Raw genomic sequence first — 18,059 nt, forward strand, 5'->3', positions numbered from 1 at the left:
TTAACAAACTACAGTTTCCAAAATTTGGGGATGTGTGCTTTACGTGTATGGTACATAGGCAATCCATGGGATATGGCCACAGTCATTCCTGCTGAATTCTGTTTGGTTATAGCCAGTATCTAGGAGGGTCACCAAGAGTCTCTGCTCTGCTCTGCTCCATAGTGGGGAATGACATGTGTGAAATTCTGAACCAAATTCAGAAATGTCTTTTCCCACAGGCTTTAATCCCACCTTTGGCCCAACCTGGGTGAATTTATATGGATCACCCAAGAATTCTGCCCTGCGAGATGTGCACAAAGATCTCAATGAAGGTCTGGGTGAAGGCATATTCTATCGCGGGCGTCTTCTCATGGCCATTAGTGTGGAGATCTTTAGCACTATCCAGGCAGCAGAGAAAAAGCCTGTGGAAGCTCTCAAAGGTGCCCTAAGTAAGCTGAAGCTGAAGAAAAAGAGCAAAAAGGCCAAGGAGAAATCCAAAGCTTCTGTCAAAGAGCAGCAACGAAGCCAAGCTGAGGGTGACGTCCTGGAGGAGTCTGACCAGCCAAGTGAGGTGATTGTGGAGGTAGAGGACCTCCATCCTCTCCCAGAGGTAAGTCTCATATTTAGATCTTAAAGCAAAGCTCTGGCTGTGTGCATTGCCTTCCTCTATACACACATATATGTTAATTCCAGAATAGAGATGAAACGTTTCCTGGACAGCTACAAAAGTAATATAATTGTCTCTTACAAAGGCACTATGTAAGACAAATGTACTATGTTGCAAGGTAGGTACTAAGTTGAAATTCTGAAATCTTGAAATTGTAAGCATCTCTTTCACATTTCAAATTTAAAGAGTTGTGATAAATTGCTTCAAGACGCTTAAGCAAATATGTTGCCCCTCCAGATGTTTGACACCAGCTCAAAGCCACTCTAGCCAGCATAGTCAATGATAGTTCAACAACATCTGAAGGACCAAAGGTTTCCCCATCCCTGATCTAGCAGATAACGCTCCCCTTAGACTCTGTGGAAGAAAGGAAAGTGTTTGGTACACATGTGCTTTTACAGAAACTATGCAGCACTTTACAATTCATACAGTGTTTGCAATGGGAACAGTGAGCAGGTAGAGATGGTGATTATACAACAGAATTATATAGATAAGGACAAAGAGCTCTGACCTGCTCTATCATAGCGAAAAGGGCAAATGAAATGAGAAAAGCACCACACCCATGTCATAGAGCCTTCCCTTCCTGGTCTGGCTGCAAATCTAATAACATTTTATGAAATAAGTAAATATAGTAGGCTGCCTACTTACAGTTCCAAGGAAGTTTTTTTCTTTTTTCTTTTAATCAAAACAGCTATGGACCTTTGAAACTATAGACTTAGGCTCCAGCAAACGTTTCCCTCATTCTCTTTGAGCCATTGGCTTGAGTCTGGAATGTCAATTAACCAGAGGGCAGGCTCAGCTTCTGAGATGCCTAGCATTTAGGCTGCACCAAACAAGCAAGTTAGGGGGAGTGAGCAAATGACGATTTTATTTTTTCATGGAGGATGATGACTTCAAAAATTGGACAAATGGGCAGACAAACAGGCAAGGGACTCTGTGCCCCCAAAATGGGACAAACCCATATTTTAAGGGATGGGTGGCAACCCTACTTTTGGATCAAACAAACAACTGAGCTGTCTTTTATGACAGATTTCAGATGTGGGGTTAATGGGACTAAGGCAGGATACATGCCTCTATTGCTTTGTGTGTCTGTAGCTACCACTAGTTGCTGCTTAAGTCCCCTGAACAAAAGAAAGTGTCATAAGGGTCCCATAATATTCTGGCCTTCACAGGCACTTGCATCCTTTACATATAAGGAAGACAGATCATCTAATGCATCAACTTCTGCATGAGTGTTCTTTTGCACTCAGAACTCTAGATCAAGTGGTTGACTTATTTCTCCAATATTCACATCCTTCTCCCAAGATGATATCATCCATATACTGACCTGTAAAACAGAAACCGAGCTGAGCCAGCCAGTCATTAATCTAATTACCTATGGAACCTCACAGCTGTTTGCCCTTGTTTGACTTGGGTGGCATTTGTATTAAGTGTGCTGTATTAAGACACAGTGAATTAACTTTGCCTTGACTCTTCAGTTAGAAAACAGCTTCCAGTTTTCCCCACCCAGCCTTCTCTTGGACGAGGAGAAACCCTACTACGGGTCTCTCTTTAGAGCCCAGCCCAAAGGGGCTATGAATAGGCCACGAATAAACCTGCAATACAAGCAATAGATGTGTGAAGCCTGAATTGGTGTCAATGTTTAGCAGCCATCACAAATCAGTACTTGGAATTTTCCGCAAGTTAGTTTTCTGAATCATTATTTGAGGAGGTCAATATTGTATACCTAGGCTGTCTCGAAACTATATTTCTTTGTTGTTGTTCAGAATGCCCTGGGAGTGAAAGAAGAATTCCTTCTCTTTGCCTCCTTCTTTGAGGTGACTATGATGGAGCCAGCAATAGGTAGCAAGCCTGTGAAGTTTGAGATCTCCATAGGTAAATTTCACATAGACTTGTGTTCACTTTAAAACAGTTTCTTTCCAATGCGTCTCCTTTTTTGTTTCTCTCTCATGCTTTCTATTCTCGTATTCTCTTATATAAATGCCCCTCTCTTTGTTACTACCTTGTACGCTTAGCTCTGCAACTACACCAAATATACAGCCTTGTCTGCAATAGGCCACAGTGAAATTGGCCAGGTTTGCAGCCTGGCACATTTTGCTTAAGGATTAGCACTCGCAAAATGGCTTGGAAAATATTTTGCAGCAATTTGCAGACTTATTTGTTTATTTATTTTTAAAATCCTCATGGGAATTCATCAGTATTTTCATGTGAATTTATCCTAATAAACACATCTTTCTAAGCCATTTTAATGTACATTTTTTTTCAAAAAAAAAATATTCCCCTAACATAATGCATGCTACTTTCATTAAAATCTAAATTTTTATGCAGTTTTCCCCAATATATGCATTTTTGGTTGGAGAACTGCATTGCAAAACTCGGAGAAATAAGAATTTTTAAGGAAAGCTGTGCTTTGGTTCTCATCAGTGTGAATTTGATAGGTTTGGCTTTTAATACAAACTGATTTGAATTTCTCCCGGCTCTCTAACTCAGACCATAGATTATAATATACTAGAGCATGCATTGTTATGAACACAAGTTGTTAATGCTCCAGAGATATTTATAATATTATAAATTTATTTTTATAATTATATAACATTATAAATATGAAATGTTAATGAGAATAAAGAATAACTATACACATCTTCAAGGGAACTATGGCAAAGCTGAAGAAGTGATGACCAAAATTTCCAAGAAAGATGAGAAGGGAGAAAAGAGTGAAGACAAGCAACCTTTGCTGGAAACCAGTTCAGATGATGAGCTGGATATTGAAGTCATTGCACCAAGTACACCTTTGCTTGATAAATCTATGACTGAGAACCAAAGACCTGAACCCACTGAATATGACAAGTAATTACTCTTCATACTTTTAGCCCTGTTTGTGTCTTCATGTTCGTTCATTCATTTCTAATGTAATACATTCAAAAAATTATGTTGAGGCATTTGTCTGAACACCTGAGTGCAAAACTATAAGGGGACAGGAACACACTCGCAAGTTTTGCCCCCCGCAATGTTTCCCCAAACTTCCTTATTGCATAGAACTTTATAAGCCCTTCTGATCAGGAAAGCCTTTTCATTATTATTATCCACTAAGGAACTGTTCAATGCTACAATCTAGTTTTAGCATGGGAAAGTGGAAAGGATTTTCATCTATGTCAAATTTGGTTAGCAGAAACACAGTTTTCTATATTTCTGCACTGCTTTTTTTTAAAAAAAGAAAACACCAAGGGAAAAGCAGTTCTTTATCCTGTAAAGCCACCCCTACTGATATTAGGGAGTGGGTGGTGCTGTGGTTTAAACCACTGAGCCTCTTGGACTTGCTGATCAGAAGGTTGGCAGTTCAAATCCATGCGACAGGGTGGGCTCCCGTTGCTCTGTCCCAGCTCCTGCCAACCTAGCAGTTTGAAAGCATACCAGTGCGAGTAGATAAATAGGTACTGCTGCAGCAGGAAGGTAAATGGCGTTTCCATGTGCCAGAAGTGGTTTAGTCATGCTAGCCACATGACCCAGAAAGCTGTCTGCAAACAAACGCCATCTCCCTCGGCCTGAAGCGAGATGAGTGCTGCACCCCATAGTCACTGGACTAGACATAGTCACTTTGACTGGACTTAACCATTCAGGGGTCCTTTACCTTACTGATATTATATATCTGAGTATAACTCTGGTATGCAGACAGTTGTTAGCTATTAGTAGAAAGTTTGTAAAACTTCTCTGTTTGCTGCTCTTAGCTCTTACAGCTGCGTGCCAATGCTGCATGAGAAGCCCTGTGTGTATGTTTGGAGCTACTGGGAAGATTATAGCTGGAGACTCTGTAATTCCAACTGGATTGTCAAAATAGCAGAGCGTTTGGTAAAGTATTGCTCTACCTTTAAAGGCTCTGTCAATCCCTGATACTTTTTTCCTAATATACTTGTTTTATTTGCACCACACATCCTTAAGTGGACTGAGAAAAAGCATGATTGAGATTCGATTCAGAGTACTCTCAGCTCTGTTGCTGATGAAGGATGATATCCTTGCTGCTTATATATGAGATACTTACTTTGTTATCTTTGGAATTCCTTACACCAGGAAGTATGTATGGCCCCTGCACTTCCAACTTTTAAGGAGATCTTTCCCCCCCCTGCTTCGTTTAGCTTTTCTATTGAACTCTGTTGATTTTATACTGACTTGTATTCCCCACCCCCATCTCTGAGCGGTGCGAGATTCCAGGGATTCCAGGCGCTTACCCAGGATTTATGTTTCCTTTTGGAAACGAGGTACAGCAGAGACTGTGGTGTCTTTATCATATATGGCTTATTTGCACATATATACAACCTTCGTCTTCAGTGGAGGGGTTCACTGCATCCGCACCCCCAAAAAGGTCTTGTTTCTCCCATAGCTGCAACCTTGGATTGAAACAGAAATCAAACATTGCTCTGACTCTTTCCCCAGCTTGCTGCTTTCCTTCTAGGTTGCATCATTGCAAATCAACTCTGACTTTCCCCCCCAAACTAACCATGAGCTAGGGAGGGGCCACACCCATTTGCCGTATCACACAGAGCTCCTTTCCTTTGTTTCCATTAATAGCTCATCATCCAGGTTATCACTTCAACACAGGAAGCTAGCCTGGCTTGTATTTTAACACTTGCAGGATCCCAGTGGGTGGGAGGGTAACTGCATACAGTATATAGTCTATGCATACAGTAAACTCATAACAATATTTTAGCAATGTGGCAGTAGACCAATTGTTTTAGCTCTTGGCTTGTTTTAATTGCTGTTACAAAGCATTGCCCACAACTGCAATGTGAGTTAGGCCAGTGGTTTCTGCAAGCACCTCCCTTTGTTTTTAAATCTGGCCAGAGAGAAAATCCAGATGTATGGGTTGAATAACTTCATGGACAAGTTAATGACCAGCTGGATTCTTCCTCCTTATGCATGTGAGAACAGCTTGCTTTAATCATTTCCCCCCTTCTGCACAATTATGTAGTGTAATAAATGAACACTTCAAGAACATAGGAGAATACATGTTGCTTCTGGGACTGATATCATTATTGTATTTGCCGTAACAGGAACATGGACTAGAAGAGGTGGAGAAGCTCCTGAGGAGACCAAGATCAAAGGCAGATGAGAGGCTTCGGCAGGTGCTAGAGGAGTTTGTAGCTGGATGTAGGTTAGTACTACATATTTGATTTCTTTTCACATAAAGCTGGCTTTTTAGCTCCCTCAGCCACAGATAATTGCAATCATCTTGAAATAATATCCTGGAGTCCAAGAACTACAAATCCTAGAAGCTAAAAGGGAGAAAGAGGCAACCCTCAGACCATCTTATAGGTACAGTACAGACCCATGTGTGGTTTGGGCTGTTGATTATGGTGCTTAATCCACAGGCCAGCATTTCGATCCAAGCATGGGCCAAGGGAGGTGAAATGGGAAAGTTCTCTCCAAAATGCAGAGTGAACAGGAATCGTCCCCAACCCTGTATTAAATTCAGCTCATGTTTTCATGTGATATGTGTAGCTACAGCCTGTGTGGTATGTGTGTGCTACTGTCATGAGCTCAGAACTCACAGCTTCTCTGATTCCAGGCAGTATTCTCTTAACGTGGACAAAAAGCCCATGGCCCGTCCAAACAACCTTGATCGTTGCCGGATGAAATCTCTCCCACAAAACATTGTAAGTCATGTGATCAAGCTGTGTGCATGCACTCTTGAGGAGCAGAAAGGAATTTGAATGTTCCATGTGACAACAAATACTCTGACCTTCATCTAGCCCAATGTAAACATGGAACCCTCATTGTGTTGCCAGGTTCAGTGGCTATCAGAGTTTCCCCAGATCAGTGCATAGCTTTGAAACCCATTGGCGAGGTGGATCTAAATTACCAATTGGCATCCATTCATGTAGCAATTAATTATTCATAAGGAGACTCCCCCACCCAACTTACAGCTACTAATTGCACTTGCTGAAAAAAATATTGCAAGGGAGAAGTAAATCATAGGAACCCCACATAATCAGGCTGCAGCCAGGTCCTACTTGAAAACATATGTGTCTCTCTAACAAGTAGAGTCTACTTGTCAAAGGACCTACTGATCAAAGGACCTGAAAAAGTTCCAAGCAAGGAATAACTGCCTCCTTATTCTGAACACTTTGGCTTATTTTTTCCCCTATGCTTTATCCTGCCTCTCTTCCTTGTTTTGTTTCATTTTAACCCTTGGTATCAGTGCATGGCCTCCATCCTTCCCCTTGCTGCATTCTGCCTTGACTGTTCCATCCCATACTATTCTCCCCTTACTGCTCCATTCCCCAAGTTCAGGGCCCCTCCAGATGTCTTTTTTATTGTGCATTAATTATTATTTGTCCTCATGATGGTATTGGGGCAGTCATACGTGATCCCACCTAGAGAGGCCCTTTCTCTGAGTGAAATAAACATTTCTAAAATTACAGTAGTACTTTCTACTTATGAAAACACAAATTCCTCAGCAATCTACAGCTTAGAGCTATAGAATTTGGAGATTCTCTGCTATGGGCAGTTTGCAAGGAGGTGTGGGAGAGCAGATGGAGGGAAAAAGATCGGACCTCTCAGCCTGGTCCCCTGTGTGGTTAAATTCATGGTTAGAAGATGTGATCTTTTTGTCTTCAGATACTATATGCAAAACAGGGGATGCGCATAAGAAGGCGCCTGACTCGCACCAATGTCAAGGAGAAAGTAAATGAGACAAAGATAATCTTGTCAAAGCTGCGCTTCCTGGCTAAAGAGGTATGTAATTGCAGGTGTGGGAATGCAATCAGGTTTGGGAGCTCCTATACTTTATACATTAAAGCTGGGTAGCTCAAGCAACTGAGAAAGGAAACACTGCACCAGAGAGCATGATATTCTAGTAATACCCTAGAATCCTTAGAATTTCTGTTTATGTTTTGAAAGAAGAAAGCAAACATGTTTCTAGTCCTTTTGGTAGTGGGGTGCGGGGAAATATGAGTGCATGTGAGAAATTCAGTGTGATGCTTTCCAAACCAAAAGGTGTATGGATGGTGCATGAAAGGATCAAGGGTTAAGATGAATTCGAAGAAGCTCAGCTCCCACTCTGGTCCCTACATCTGTTGCCTACGCCCATGAACCACACCTTCCTTCACTTCTCGGTCTCAAACAAAAAGTTCCATTTAAAAACAAAAAACAAAAACTCAACTCTTCCCCCCCACAGATAAGGAAAAAGAATGTTTGCACTTTAAAAAAAAAATTAAGCTAGTTTTATTTCAGCTTTCCCTCTCATTCCTGCCCCCAGCCCCAATGTCCTATCCCTGATGTCCTGATCTGGATGTTTAGCAACAACAAGCGTGTCGCATACACTCGGATCCCTGCCCAACACATCCTTTATGCAGTGGTAGAAGAGGAGAAAGGCAAGGACTGTGCCAAGATACAAACGGTCTTTCTCAAGGTGGGTGCTCACCATTTTTGCTCATTAAATTTCTGTTGCATGCACCTGACCCTCCAAGCAGCAAGAGACTCTAGGGGTTCCAGAACTTATTTACCAATGGTTCAGCTTCCTTGGAACAACAACAACAACAACAACAACAACAACAACAACTTGTTTATTTATACCCCTCACATCTGTCTGGGTTTCCCCAGCCACTCTGAACAGCTTCCACCACATATAAAAACAAAACAAAACAAAACAAAACATTTCTTTAAATTCCTGATACAGTGCTACAGTGGTACCGCGGGTTAAGTACTTAATTCGTTCTGGAGGTCCGTTCTTAACCTGAAACTGTTCTTAACCTGAAGCACCACTTTAGCTAATGGGGCCTCCTGCTGCTGCCACGCCGCCAGAGCACGATTTCTGTTCTCATCCTGAGGCAAAGTTCTTAACCCAAGGTACTATTTCTGGGTTAGCGGAGTCTGTAACCTGAAGTGTATGTAACCTGAAGTGTATGTAACCCGAAGTACCACTGTATTGGAATGGTCATTGGAGACTAGTATCTTTAGGATATATGGTGTTATTTACACACATATACAACCCGAGCATAGGACAGAGGGGCACCACAGCTCTTGCCTCCCATTAGGTTCCTAGGGAGAGCCCCAGGCCATAGCTTTGGGATCTAGCATAGAGCAAGATAAAGCCTCTGTGTCTCCAGCTTCCAGCACCAGCCACAAACTCACACACTCAAAACCCCCACTTGGCCTATTGCTCTCCCTCTTAGGGTGGCATAGCATCCCGCCAGGTGAGGTGAGAAAAGGCCCATCCTTTTTTCCCTATGCAACAGGGCAACCTCTTTTGACACATAAATGGCAGGTTTTCTCTCATAGATTCTAACTTCACATACACAGGATCATAGGTTTGGAAGGGACCCATGTTTATCACCCGGTCTGACACCCCCCCCCCACACACTTAGAACATTGCTCTTTGTGTGGAAGCAGACCTAATAATTTATTTCATGCTTTTACTATATCAACACTTCTTGCCCTCACCATATTTTAACTAAAAAAATATTATTTGGGGCTTAAAGGTTCCAGGGTCACGGAGTGGTGACATCTTTGCAAAACTGGAAATCTACATGTGGCTTGGGGTAACTAAATATGTGAAGAACAGCACCGCAGAGCTACCAGAGGAGTTCAAACCAATATATGATAAGGCTGTGCAGGCCGCAAGGATTCCAGCGTACATCCCACCCAGTCAGCTCAACAGAGATGGTAAGCCCATATTGCTTTTTGTTACCTCCCAGTCCTTTCAGAAATGAAAAGATATCATAACTCAAAACTAGCGCAAGATAGAAGATTCTGATGTAAGGGTAGCCAGATGTTGTTGGACTCCAACTCCCATCAGCCCTAACCATCATGGCTGGTTGTACAAAGCTGTGGCACAGCTGATTGGTGGCAGTGATCCTATCCCATTCCAGTAAACAGCAGTGACATCAGTGCTAGGAGAGCGGCTCCACCTTATCACACATGCCACTATTGTCAAACGCCGTAGTGAGATAAGAACCTGCAACATACGTTCATGCACACAGAACTGAATTTTTTTGGTATGTTACTGTTCAACAATTTCATACCAGAGTGAAGAAATACAGCCTCTGATATGTTAAAGGAAGACTCCTTAGTGAGCTCACTGCTAACATCCCCTCATCACTCAAGTGTGTGTGTGTTACCTTAGCTAAGTTGGCAGGTGTATGTTTGTGTGACACACACACACAAACATATACCTACCAACTTAGTTAAGGTAGCATTCAATGGATCTGAAGTGGATCCTGGTCCATGAAAGTTTGTATCACCATAATAAATTAGTCAGTTATTCAAAGTGCCACAAGACTCCAATGAGCTTTAAAAATGAAATGTTCATGTGGAGCTTTTTTTTTAGTTCTAGCAGTTTCTCTTTCATGATTACCATAAATGCTGTTGGATATACTTATCATTCCGCCCCATTGTAAACTTGTTGGAAACAGCAATGATTCACATAAAAGTCCTGTCTAATGCGTGAGCCTCACACATGGCTGTCATCTTGGAAAGCTGACAGATGCATTTTGCTTTTTGCAGACTTCAGTTACTTTCAGCTGCGAGCCCATTTGTACCAGGCTCGGGGGATTCTCCCAGCTGATGAAAATGGCCTTTCTGATCCATTTGCAAAAGTGGTGTTTTCAACTCAGTGCCAGACTACATGTGTAAGTGTATTTGCAGCAGACTTGTGAGTAAACAAATTTGATAGCCCAGATGAATATTGAAATGGTACAGGATAGAGGTGGGGAAAAGGCTCAGGGAGATGTTTTTGTTTGTGTTTTAGTGGGGAAATGGTGTTATAGATGTGGATAAAATTAATAAATGGTTATTTTGGTTATTTTTGGTATGAAAGTAGAAATATAAGCTGCAAAGGGTAGCCTGGCCAAGCTAGGGCTGTTAAGGAAACAATAGAGAGCCATTGAGGGTCGTTACAAACTTCTTGCCCCAGGTGTGACCTGAAAATGGGGATTTGGAAGGTTGCCAGGGTAACTGTTGGGGGAGGGGAGCAAGGTGTTTCTGGGAGGAAGAAAGAAGAAGAGGGGAGAACCATCTTTGGAGTGTGCTGACCTCAAGCAGCTTATGCTGCTGCCTCTTGGAATGACTATGCCATAAGATCTGGACCCCCTCCATGCAGACTAAAGGTGTAAATAGGTGAATAAACCATATTTCTTAAAGTACGACAGTCTCTGCCATGTCTTTCATTCTCCAAAGGGACACAGGCCCTGTGTGTGTGCCTGTGTTTTGTAACAATAGTAAAAGACTATAAGAGTCCTGTTGGATGAGACCAATGGCCCATCTAGTCCAGCACTAGTTTCCAGGTTGCTCAACCTGATACCGATGAAAAGCCCACAAGCAGAATGGAAGGGAAATGGTTAAGCAGTCCATCCCTTTACTTAATTTCACAGACTCCTGGGGCAGCTTTTGTTTTAAAAAGTAAGTTGGGTGAAAGATATATATGACTGTGGATTGCATGGGTCTAGCCTGGTCCTAAAGGTGCTGTTTAAACAGCAGCTTTGATCTCTGTTAATTCAGATCTTGGAAGAGACACTCAGCCCAATGTGGAATGAATTACTTCTGTATGACCAGCTCATTATCGATGGAAAGAAGGAGGACTTGAAGACAGAGACTCCAATTGCTGTTGTCAATATCTTTGACTACAATAAATTTGTAAGTTTGAACATATAAACTCTCACCTGTTTTGTGTGGCTGTAATTTTCTATTTTGCTGCAATAGCTTCTTGGGGACCAGGAACTCACATAGGCCATAACCCCGCTTTCCTGCAGAAGCAATTCAGAATGGTTTGGGAACCATCACCAGGTTGAAGGAATAATATACATGGCATATTGCAGAAAAACCTACACCGATACAGTTGATCTAGTCAAGCACTTGGGTGGGCTGAATGTGCATACTAATCTACCGGTAGTTCCTAATCTAAACAATGAGTTGGGGAAGAGGTTAAGTCACTCTAGAAGCAGGCTTGCTGGGCAGTGCTCATTTGTGTGAATTTTCTGCATGAGTAAAGTAAAAAGCAGAGGCAGGATTGTGATACAGTGAAGATGGAGGTAAGGGAGCTCATTGCTCTTAGATACAAAGGGTGCTGCAGTGTGGGTAAATTGCCCATCATTGAATCTAATGGGAAACTGGGTTCCTGAAATAATGTTTCTTGCCATATCTGATAGCTGCTTCCTCTTCTCTCCAGGGTTCACCTGTGTTCCTTGGCCGAGCCTTTGTTACACCACTGGTGAAGCTGGTAGATGAGCCATACAGCAAACCTTCTCTCCAGTTTTTTGACATTTACAAGGGACACAAAGCAGCTGGGGAATTAATTGCTGTCTTTGAGCTGATTGAACTGGATTATAGTGGCTACTTAGAGGTAAGTGGGCTCATTGCCACCTCATGGCTACAGGGATGTGTTTGGCAGCTCAAATAGGTTGTGAACAGCCTGCAAATAGTCCTATAATAATAAAAAATGGTCCAAATCTCATGTAACAGTAAAGTTTTGTGCTGATGAGCTGGACTGAGCTTAAGTGAAAAACCTCATGGACATGTGCTCCATCACCTCATCCTGTGCACTGCTGGAGGACTTTGCCAGTGTTTCATTTCATTGTAATTAAGGATGGGGGAGAAATCTGTTTCAGTTTGCATTTAAAGGCAGATCTACTGCATTCACACTTTCCACATGAACTGAAACACAACCATCCTTCAATATTCCCCCTTCTCCAAATTTTGCAATGCAGTTCTCCAGCCAAGAAATGTGTGCAAAAATGTATACACTGGTGTAAAAAATATTTATTATAATGCATTTATTAGTGAAAATAACATACAAAATGTGTAATATTTGCTTGCAGCGATGTGCATATTAGGCAAAATATCATACGGACATCTCTATTGTGAGGACTTTTTTTTAAAAAAAAGAAATTGCAAATGGATATGGAAATGTGGAGAAGTGAATTTAAGATTGGAGTAAGGAGAAACAGAGAGGCACCAACATTGATAGATGTACTTATCCCTAACTGTAATTTAATTTTGCCTTGTGTGTAAACCAGGGATTGTGATTTATCATAAACTCTGGCTAGTTAAACAAGCCTGCTTCATATTCCCTGGTTTGATGTTGGCTTGTTTTAAAACTAACCAGAATTTGTGATAAAACCAAGTTCTCAGGATCATCATGTTCTAGCAGAGGGGCCTTGTGTTTTAGAACAGGATCCTGAAGCATTGATGGGAAAGAATTTTATGGGAAGACTTGATATGAGACAGGTAGTGCCCAAGTGCCTTTCAGTATATAACCAATGACCATCTCTCACTGCTGACCACCCACAACCAGTGCTGCTCATACATCTGGGATTAGAGGGGAAAGGCTTGACAGCTTTCACTTTAGAAAGTGAGGATTGGTTATGATGGTAATTGGTGGATAAATTGACAGGTGGGCATTTAAGTCTATATAGCTATAGAGAAGACTTTAAAATTGTTGTTCTGTGCTGTCCAGCCATCCGTGCCTAGTGATGTAGAACCCAAGGAGCCGGAATATCTGGGAGACCCCCGTTCTGGACGATTCATTATCCCTGAAGGTATCCGACCAATCCTTAAAGAGTTTCGTATAGAGGTAACATTATTTGTTCTTCTTTTAGTAAAGAATTTATTTAACCTAACCATTTTGTTTTTAACCTGTTCAGATATATCAGTATTATAGGGATTCTCCCCCTTACGTATTGACATGATTCATTCCTAATATGCAATTGCAATCATCATATTAATTGTTGCTCATTTAGCATGTTGTATGAGCCAATTTGGGCACAATTTTGTGAAAAAGCAGCAAGGAAATAAACAGAGGAGAGAATAAAGGAATCTAGCTTGACACACAGGAACTAAGAATGCAATCCAAATTCCCTTTGCACCTGGCTGTGGGAGGGATTGGATGGAGGTGTCTCCACCAGTGTCACTCCAATAGCACAGAACTCTCTGTTCTGCCCACCAAATGTGTGGGTGAGTGAAAATGCTGCTGGTGGGATCCTTGCTGGTGGTGTTCTGGGGCAGAGATGAACTGAGGCCACGACCATCATGTGTTTACATGAGGCCTAATCCAGGCCCAATCGCTACATCAGCACAGAGATTTGCCTACTCCCCTGCCTTCTGTCCAGGCCAGCACCACCACCGTGTTAAGATCCATTGTTCCTCAGCTGGGGTTTGGCTTGCAACCGTAGGCTAGTTTGCAACAAACAGAGAACAGGAGAGAGTAGGTGGGTGTCATATAGGTCTGTTAATCTAGAATGCATCTGTGAGTGGGCATTGGGAAAGGTACTTCAGTGGTTTTTGAGAAGAGGACCATTTTAGAGAAGGAGGATATTGGACCCTGTGCGGAGTACCCAGAAGAGTCAACTCTTCTGCTTTCTTTCTCTTTTTAGATCTTGTTTTGGGGCCTGAGAGATCTGAAGCGTGTGAACTTGTTTGAGGTTGACCAGCCACAGGTGATCATTGAATGTGCTGGGAAGAAAGTGGAATCTGAAGTGATTACAGTGTACAAAGAGAACCCAAATTTCAATGAACTTGTCAAATTTGTTGATGTGGTGAGTAAGAGGCAGATCTCAAAAGACTGGGATCGCCTTCCATTACCTGATTAACAAAACCAGAGTTGTACGGCAGTAATTTAGAAAATCCCATTATCTTGAGTTAGCCTCCAAATTGTATAAATTTCTGCTAAATAATGTTCCCAGCCACTGAGAACCTTTGAGGTTTCTGTGTGCTTGAGTAGAAATGGCTGAGCAACAACCTGAATGTTGCTGAATGGCTGATACTTTGGTCTTGAGCAGAGCTGTAGAATTCTGCTATCATAGCTGTGGAAGCTCCAATGATGGAACAACCTGCTCCTCTTGAAAGGCCATGCCACAATAAAAAAGATGCATTAAAAAGACCACTAAAACATACATGCAAACATGCAACCCAACCAGTTTATGTGATTAATGCCTGAATTGATTACTTATAGCAGCTTTGGATTTATTTCTGATATTTTGACTCTTAATCCATACCTTTTACTTGACTTGACCTCCCTTCCTAATGTTGCCAGGGTTGATGTGAAACATTCACTGTATCTTGTTGAACTAGGATATAGAACCATCCCACCAGTTATCAAATCACTTTATACAGTAAATAATCTTATTTGGGACCTTATATTAACTGCTGACCAAGATTACTAATTCAGTTTACTGTTTTAATTTCTGCTGTCATTGCTGGGCTGTTTTAAAAGGATTGCTTTATTGTATACTTTATTCATGGATGTTAGTTTTAACTGCATTGTTTTATTGGGTACAGGCAACTCCCTGTTTGTGCGGGGGCTGCATGCCAGGTCATTGCACATGTCAGTGGTTAAGCATAAGCCCATTCCGCCGCCCCCCTGCCCCTGTTCTGCCCCCTTCAGTCGTGTGTCAATTGGATGCACGCAAAATGGTTGCTGCCTGTATTTTGATCCTGGTGTATTTTAAAATTTTCTGCATATTAACAATGTTGTGCTATATGTATGTGTGCTTTGTACACTGCTTAGAAGTCATCTGGGCATCAAGCAATGTATAGTCAATAAATGACTAATAATGAATAAATAATCTGCTTTGTGGCACCTGATTGTATTCCACAGGAGCTTCCAGAGCAGGTGTACTTGCACCCACCTCTCAGTATCTTCGTGGTGGAAAAGAGGGCCTTTGGACGCTCTGTCATGGTGGGAACTCACATAGTTTCCCATATTATGAAATTTGCTCCTAAAGAGCTAGATGAGTTGGAAGAGGAGGACGACAGCCCATCCAAAAGTGAGTCTTTAGAATCCCAACTCCTTTAAGGGACCTTTCAATGGGGTGGAATTGTGTGACGGTCAAGTTAGGGTTTTATGTGCTGGGATTTAACATTTGCAGAGTATGACACCCTGCACATGGCATTGGACTAGAGCTACTCTGCTGCTCATGGCCATATCTAATTTCTTGGCATTCCTATGCCAGAAGGTCAAAGCCAAGGCAGAAAACATTCAAAGCACCATGCTTTGAAAGAAAAATCTAAGTCGAGCATGGTAGCAAGACTGTGCAAGCAACCTGAGCTTCAGTATTTCTCCATTTTGCTTTTTTAATATCTTCTCAGAGTCACAGTCACCCATGCTGTGAACATATAGAGACTGTATTTCATGAAGGAGTTTTAAGATGAGTCAGGCCAGTGGTACATCTAAATGCAATATCCTTTCTCTTTGTCAGTTAATTAGAGGAAAGTTGTGGGTGGGTGGCAAAGGGCAGGGCCACACCATACAATTAAAGCACATTAAACACACATTTAAAGCATATAGCTTCCCCCAAAGAATCCTGAGAGCTATAATTTGTTAAGGGTGTTGGGAATTGCAGCTCAGGGGGGTTGAAACTACAGTTCCCAGAAATCTTTGGGGGGAGTTGTGTGCTTTAAATTTGCACTGAATGTGCTTTAAATGTATGGCGTGGGTTAGTAAAGCAGAAATGATTCAGCAGGTGAAGGCATGTATTCATACTAAAGTATACAATTTATACTGTTTTCTTACAGCACGGAAAGCCTCACGGCCGAAAATCTCCAAATCAGTTCTGAATCTTGGTGCAGCTGCTGGGAAGACGGTGATAAACATTGGTGCAGCTGCTGGTCAGACAGTAATAAACATTGGTGCAGCTGCTGGAGACATAGGTAGCAAAGTAAATCCCCTTAAGCTTGCAAAGGTGAGTGCAGCAATTGGATGGTCACAGATTCTGCTGTTAGAGGAGTGTTGTGGCTCATAGGAAGTGCCTTTCTAAATCCACATTGCAGAAATGGATTTTCCACATAGCTGAATCATTCAAAAAGCTTAGGTACTTCATGGTGGGGGAACCTTACTGAGCAGCAGAAAAGGGAGGGAATACAAACAGCAGGGGTATAAATGCAAATAGATATCATTGGAAACAGATCCTCACAGATTTCAGTAGGGTCCCCAGGGAAGATTCTCAGACACATCCTTTTATCCTAAATCCCAGGTATTTATCACAAAAGGGAGTGCTGAGTTGCAGTCCTTTGTTACTGTGTGGTGTAGTGGTTAAGAGCGGTGGACCCGTAATCTGGTGAACCGGCTTCGATTCCCTGCTCTTCAACATGCAGCTGCTGGGTGACCTTGGGCCAGTCACACTTCTCTGAAGTCTCTCAGCCCCACTAACCTCACAGAGTGTTTGTTGTGGGGGGAGGAAGGGAAAGGAGAATGTTAGCCACTTTGAGACTCCTTCCGGTAGTGATAAAGCAGGATATCAAATCCAAACTCTTCTTCTTCTTCTCTAGCAGTAGGCATGGGTTGTGGTGTGTATGTGAGAGAGCTATGCATGCTACACATGCACATCTGCCCCAGGGAAAGCATTTTGATCTTTCCTGTCAAAAATTTCCTTTGTAGGAAAAGCCTTGCAACAAACTGTGGGAGGTAATATGGTGTAAGGGATGTGAGTCATTTCCATATCAGAGCATTAGTAAGCAGTCAACATAAAACCAGGAGAATCTGGGAGATAAGAAGCTCAGAAAATCGGTGGAAAGCATGATTAAAGTTAGAATTATCAAACCTATAGAACAAGCTTTGCTAAGGAAGAATCAGCATGGCTTCCCCCAAATGGAATTTCTGCTTCACTAATCTTTTAGAATTTTTTGAGTGTCGGTAGAAGAATTTTAGTAGCAAACATTCTACACAGTCCTTCATGAATGACTTCTGGGTGACCATAACAGGGATAAGAGGATGGGTCCTCTTCTGGACTTGTAACTAACTGAAGACTAAGAATCCAGTGAAATCCAGTAAAAGGATAATTTTCACAAAGAAGGGATATAAGCAACAGGGTCTGCCAATGATTTGCTATTGAAATTGGTACCATTTAATGTATTCATAAGTGATCTGGAATTAGGGAAAGCAATGATGTAGTAAAGCAGCAACATGTGGACCAGAATTCAGAATCTAGGTGCCCTCCAGGTATTGTTGAACTCCAGTTCCCATCAGCTGTTATTCCAGATTGCTAAATGGAACCTCCATGTTTGGGAGCAGTTTTACTCATTGCTGGGGGGATAGAGGAGAGCTTGCCTATAGGCTTCATTGAGCCATCTGGCTTGGCACTTTTGGAAGAAGGACACTGGACCTGATGGAGCTTCTGGGCCAACCCAGTCGGGCCCTTATGTTCACACATGCCTTTGATAGATTGAGATAATTTATTCTCAGGCACCTCTGAAGAAACTCCCAATTGATAAACTCATGCCGAAGGAGGAAGAATTTGAGGAGGAAAAGCCTGAGAAAGAAGAGCTGGATTGGTGGTCTAAGTACTATGAATCGTTAAAGGAATTAAACAACCAGGTAATGGGATTTCAACTACTGAATTGTATTTGCAATAGAAGGTAACCTGCTGCCGTCCATATGCTTTGGACTACAGCTCCCTTCATCCCTGAGCATTGGTCATGCTGGCTGTGGCTG

The 18,059-nt window shown here is 42.0% G+C and overlaps 1 protein-coding gene across 2 annotated transcripts in view; it reads left to right on the forward strand.

Annotated features, from left to right (window-relative positions):
- Positions 1 to 18,059, forward strand: part of LOC309343363 (fer-1-like protein 4) — a 60,458-nt gene that overhangs the window by 25,559 nt on the left and 16,840 nt on the right. For both annotated transcript variants that reach the window (XM_081864716.1, XM_081864715.1), the window contains exons 15-31: positions 219 to 589; positions 2,410 to 2,518; positions 3,292 to 3,490; positions 4,369 to 4,489; positions 5,689 to 5,789; positions 6,204 to 6,291; positions 7,256 to 7,372; positions 7,896 to 8,048; positions 9,118 to 9,301; positions 10,142 to 10,266; positions 11,135 to 11,269; positions 11,802 to 11,975; positions 13,089 to 13,205; positions 14,005 to 14,166; positions 15,228 to 15,396; positions 16,145 to 16,311; positions 17,811 to 17,942. In XM_081864716.1, coding sequence (XP_081720842.1) covers positions 219 to 589; positions 2,410 to 2,518; positions 3,292 to 3,490; positions 4,369 to 4,489; positions 5,689 to 5,789; positions 6,204 to 6,291; positions 7,256 to 7,372; positions 7,896 to 8,048; positions 9,118 to 9,301; positions 10,142 to 10,266; positions 11,135 to 11,269; positions 11,802 to 11,975; positions 13,089 to 13,205; positions 14,005 to 14,166; positions 15,228 to 15,396; positions 16,145 to 16,311; positions 17,811 to 17,942 — 2,624 coding nt within the window. The remainder of the gene's footprint in view (positions 1 to 218; positions 590 to 2,409; positions 2,519 to 3,291; positions 3,491 to 4,368; positions 4,490 to 5,688; positions 5,790 to 6,203; positions 6,292 to 7,255; positions 7,373 to 7,895; positions 8,049 to 9,117; positions 9,302 to 10,141; positions 10,267 to 11,134; positions 11,270 to 11,801; positions 11,976 to 13,088; positions 13,206 to 14,004; positions 14,167 to 15,227; positions 15,397 to 16,144; positions 16,312 to 17,810; positions 17,943 to 18,059) is intronic.

Source organism: Podarcis erhardii (assembly GCF_964252035.2).
Source record: "Podarcis erhardii genome assembly, chromosome: 6".
NCBI classification, from domain to species: domain Eukaryota; kingdom Metazoa; phylum Chordata; class Lepidosauria; order Squamata; family Lacertidae; genus Podarcis; species Podarcis erhardii.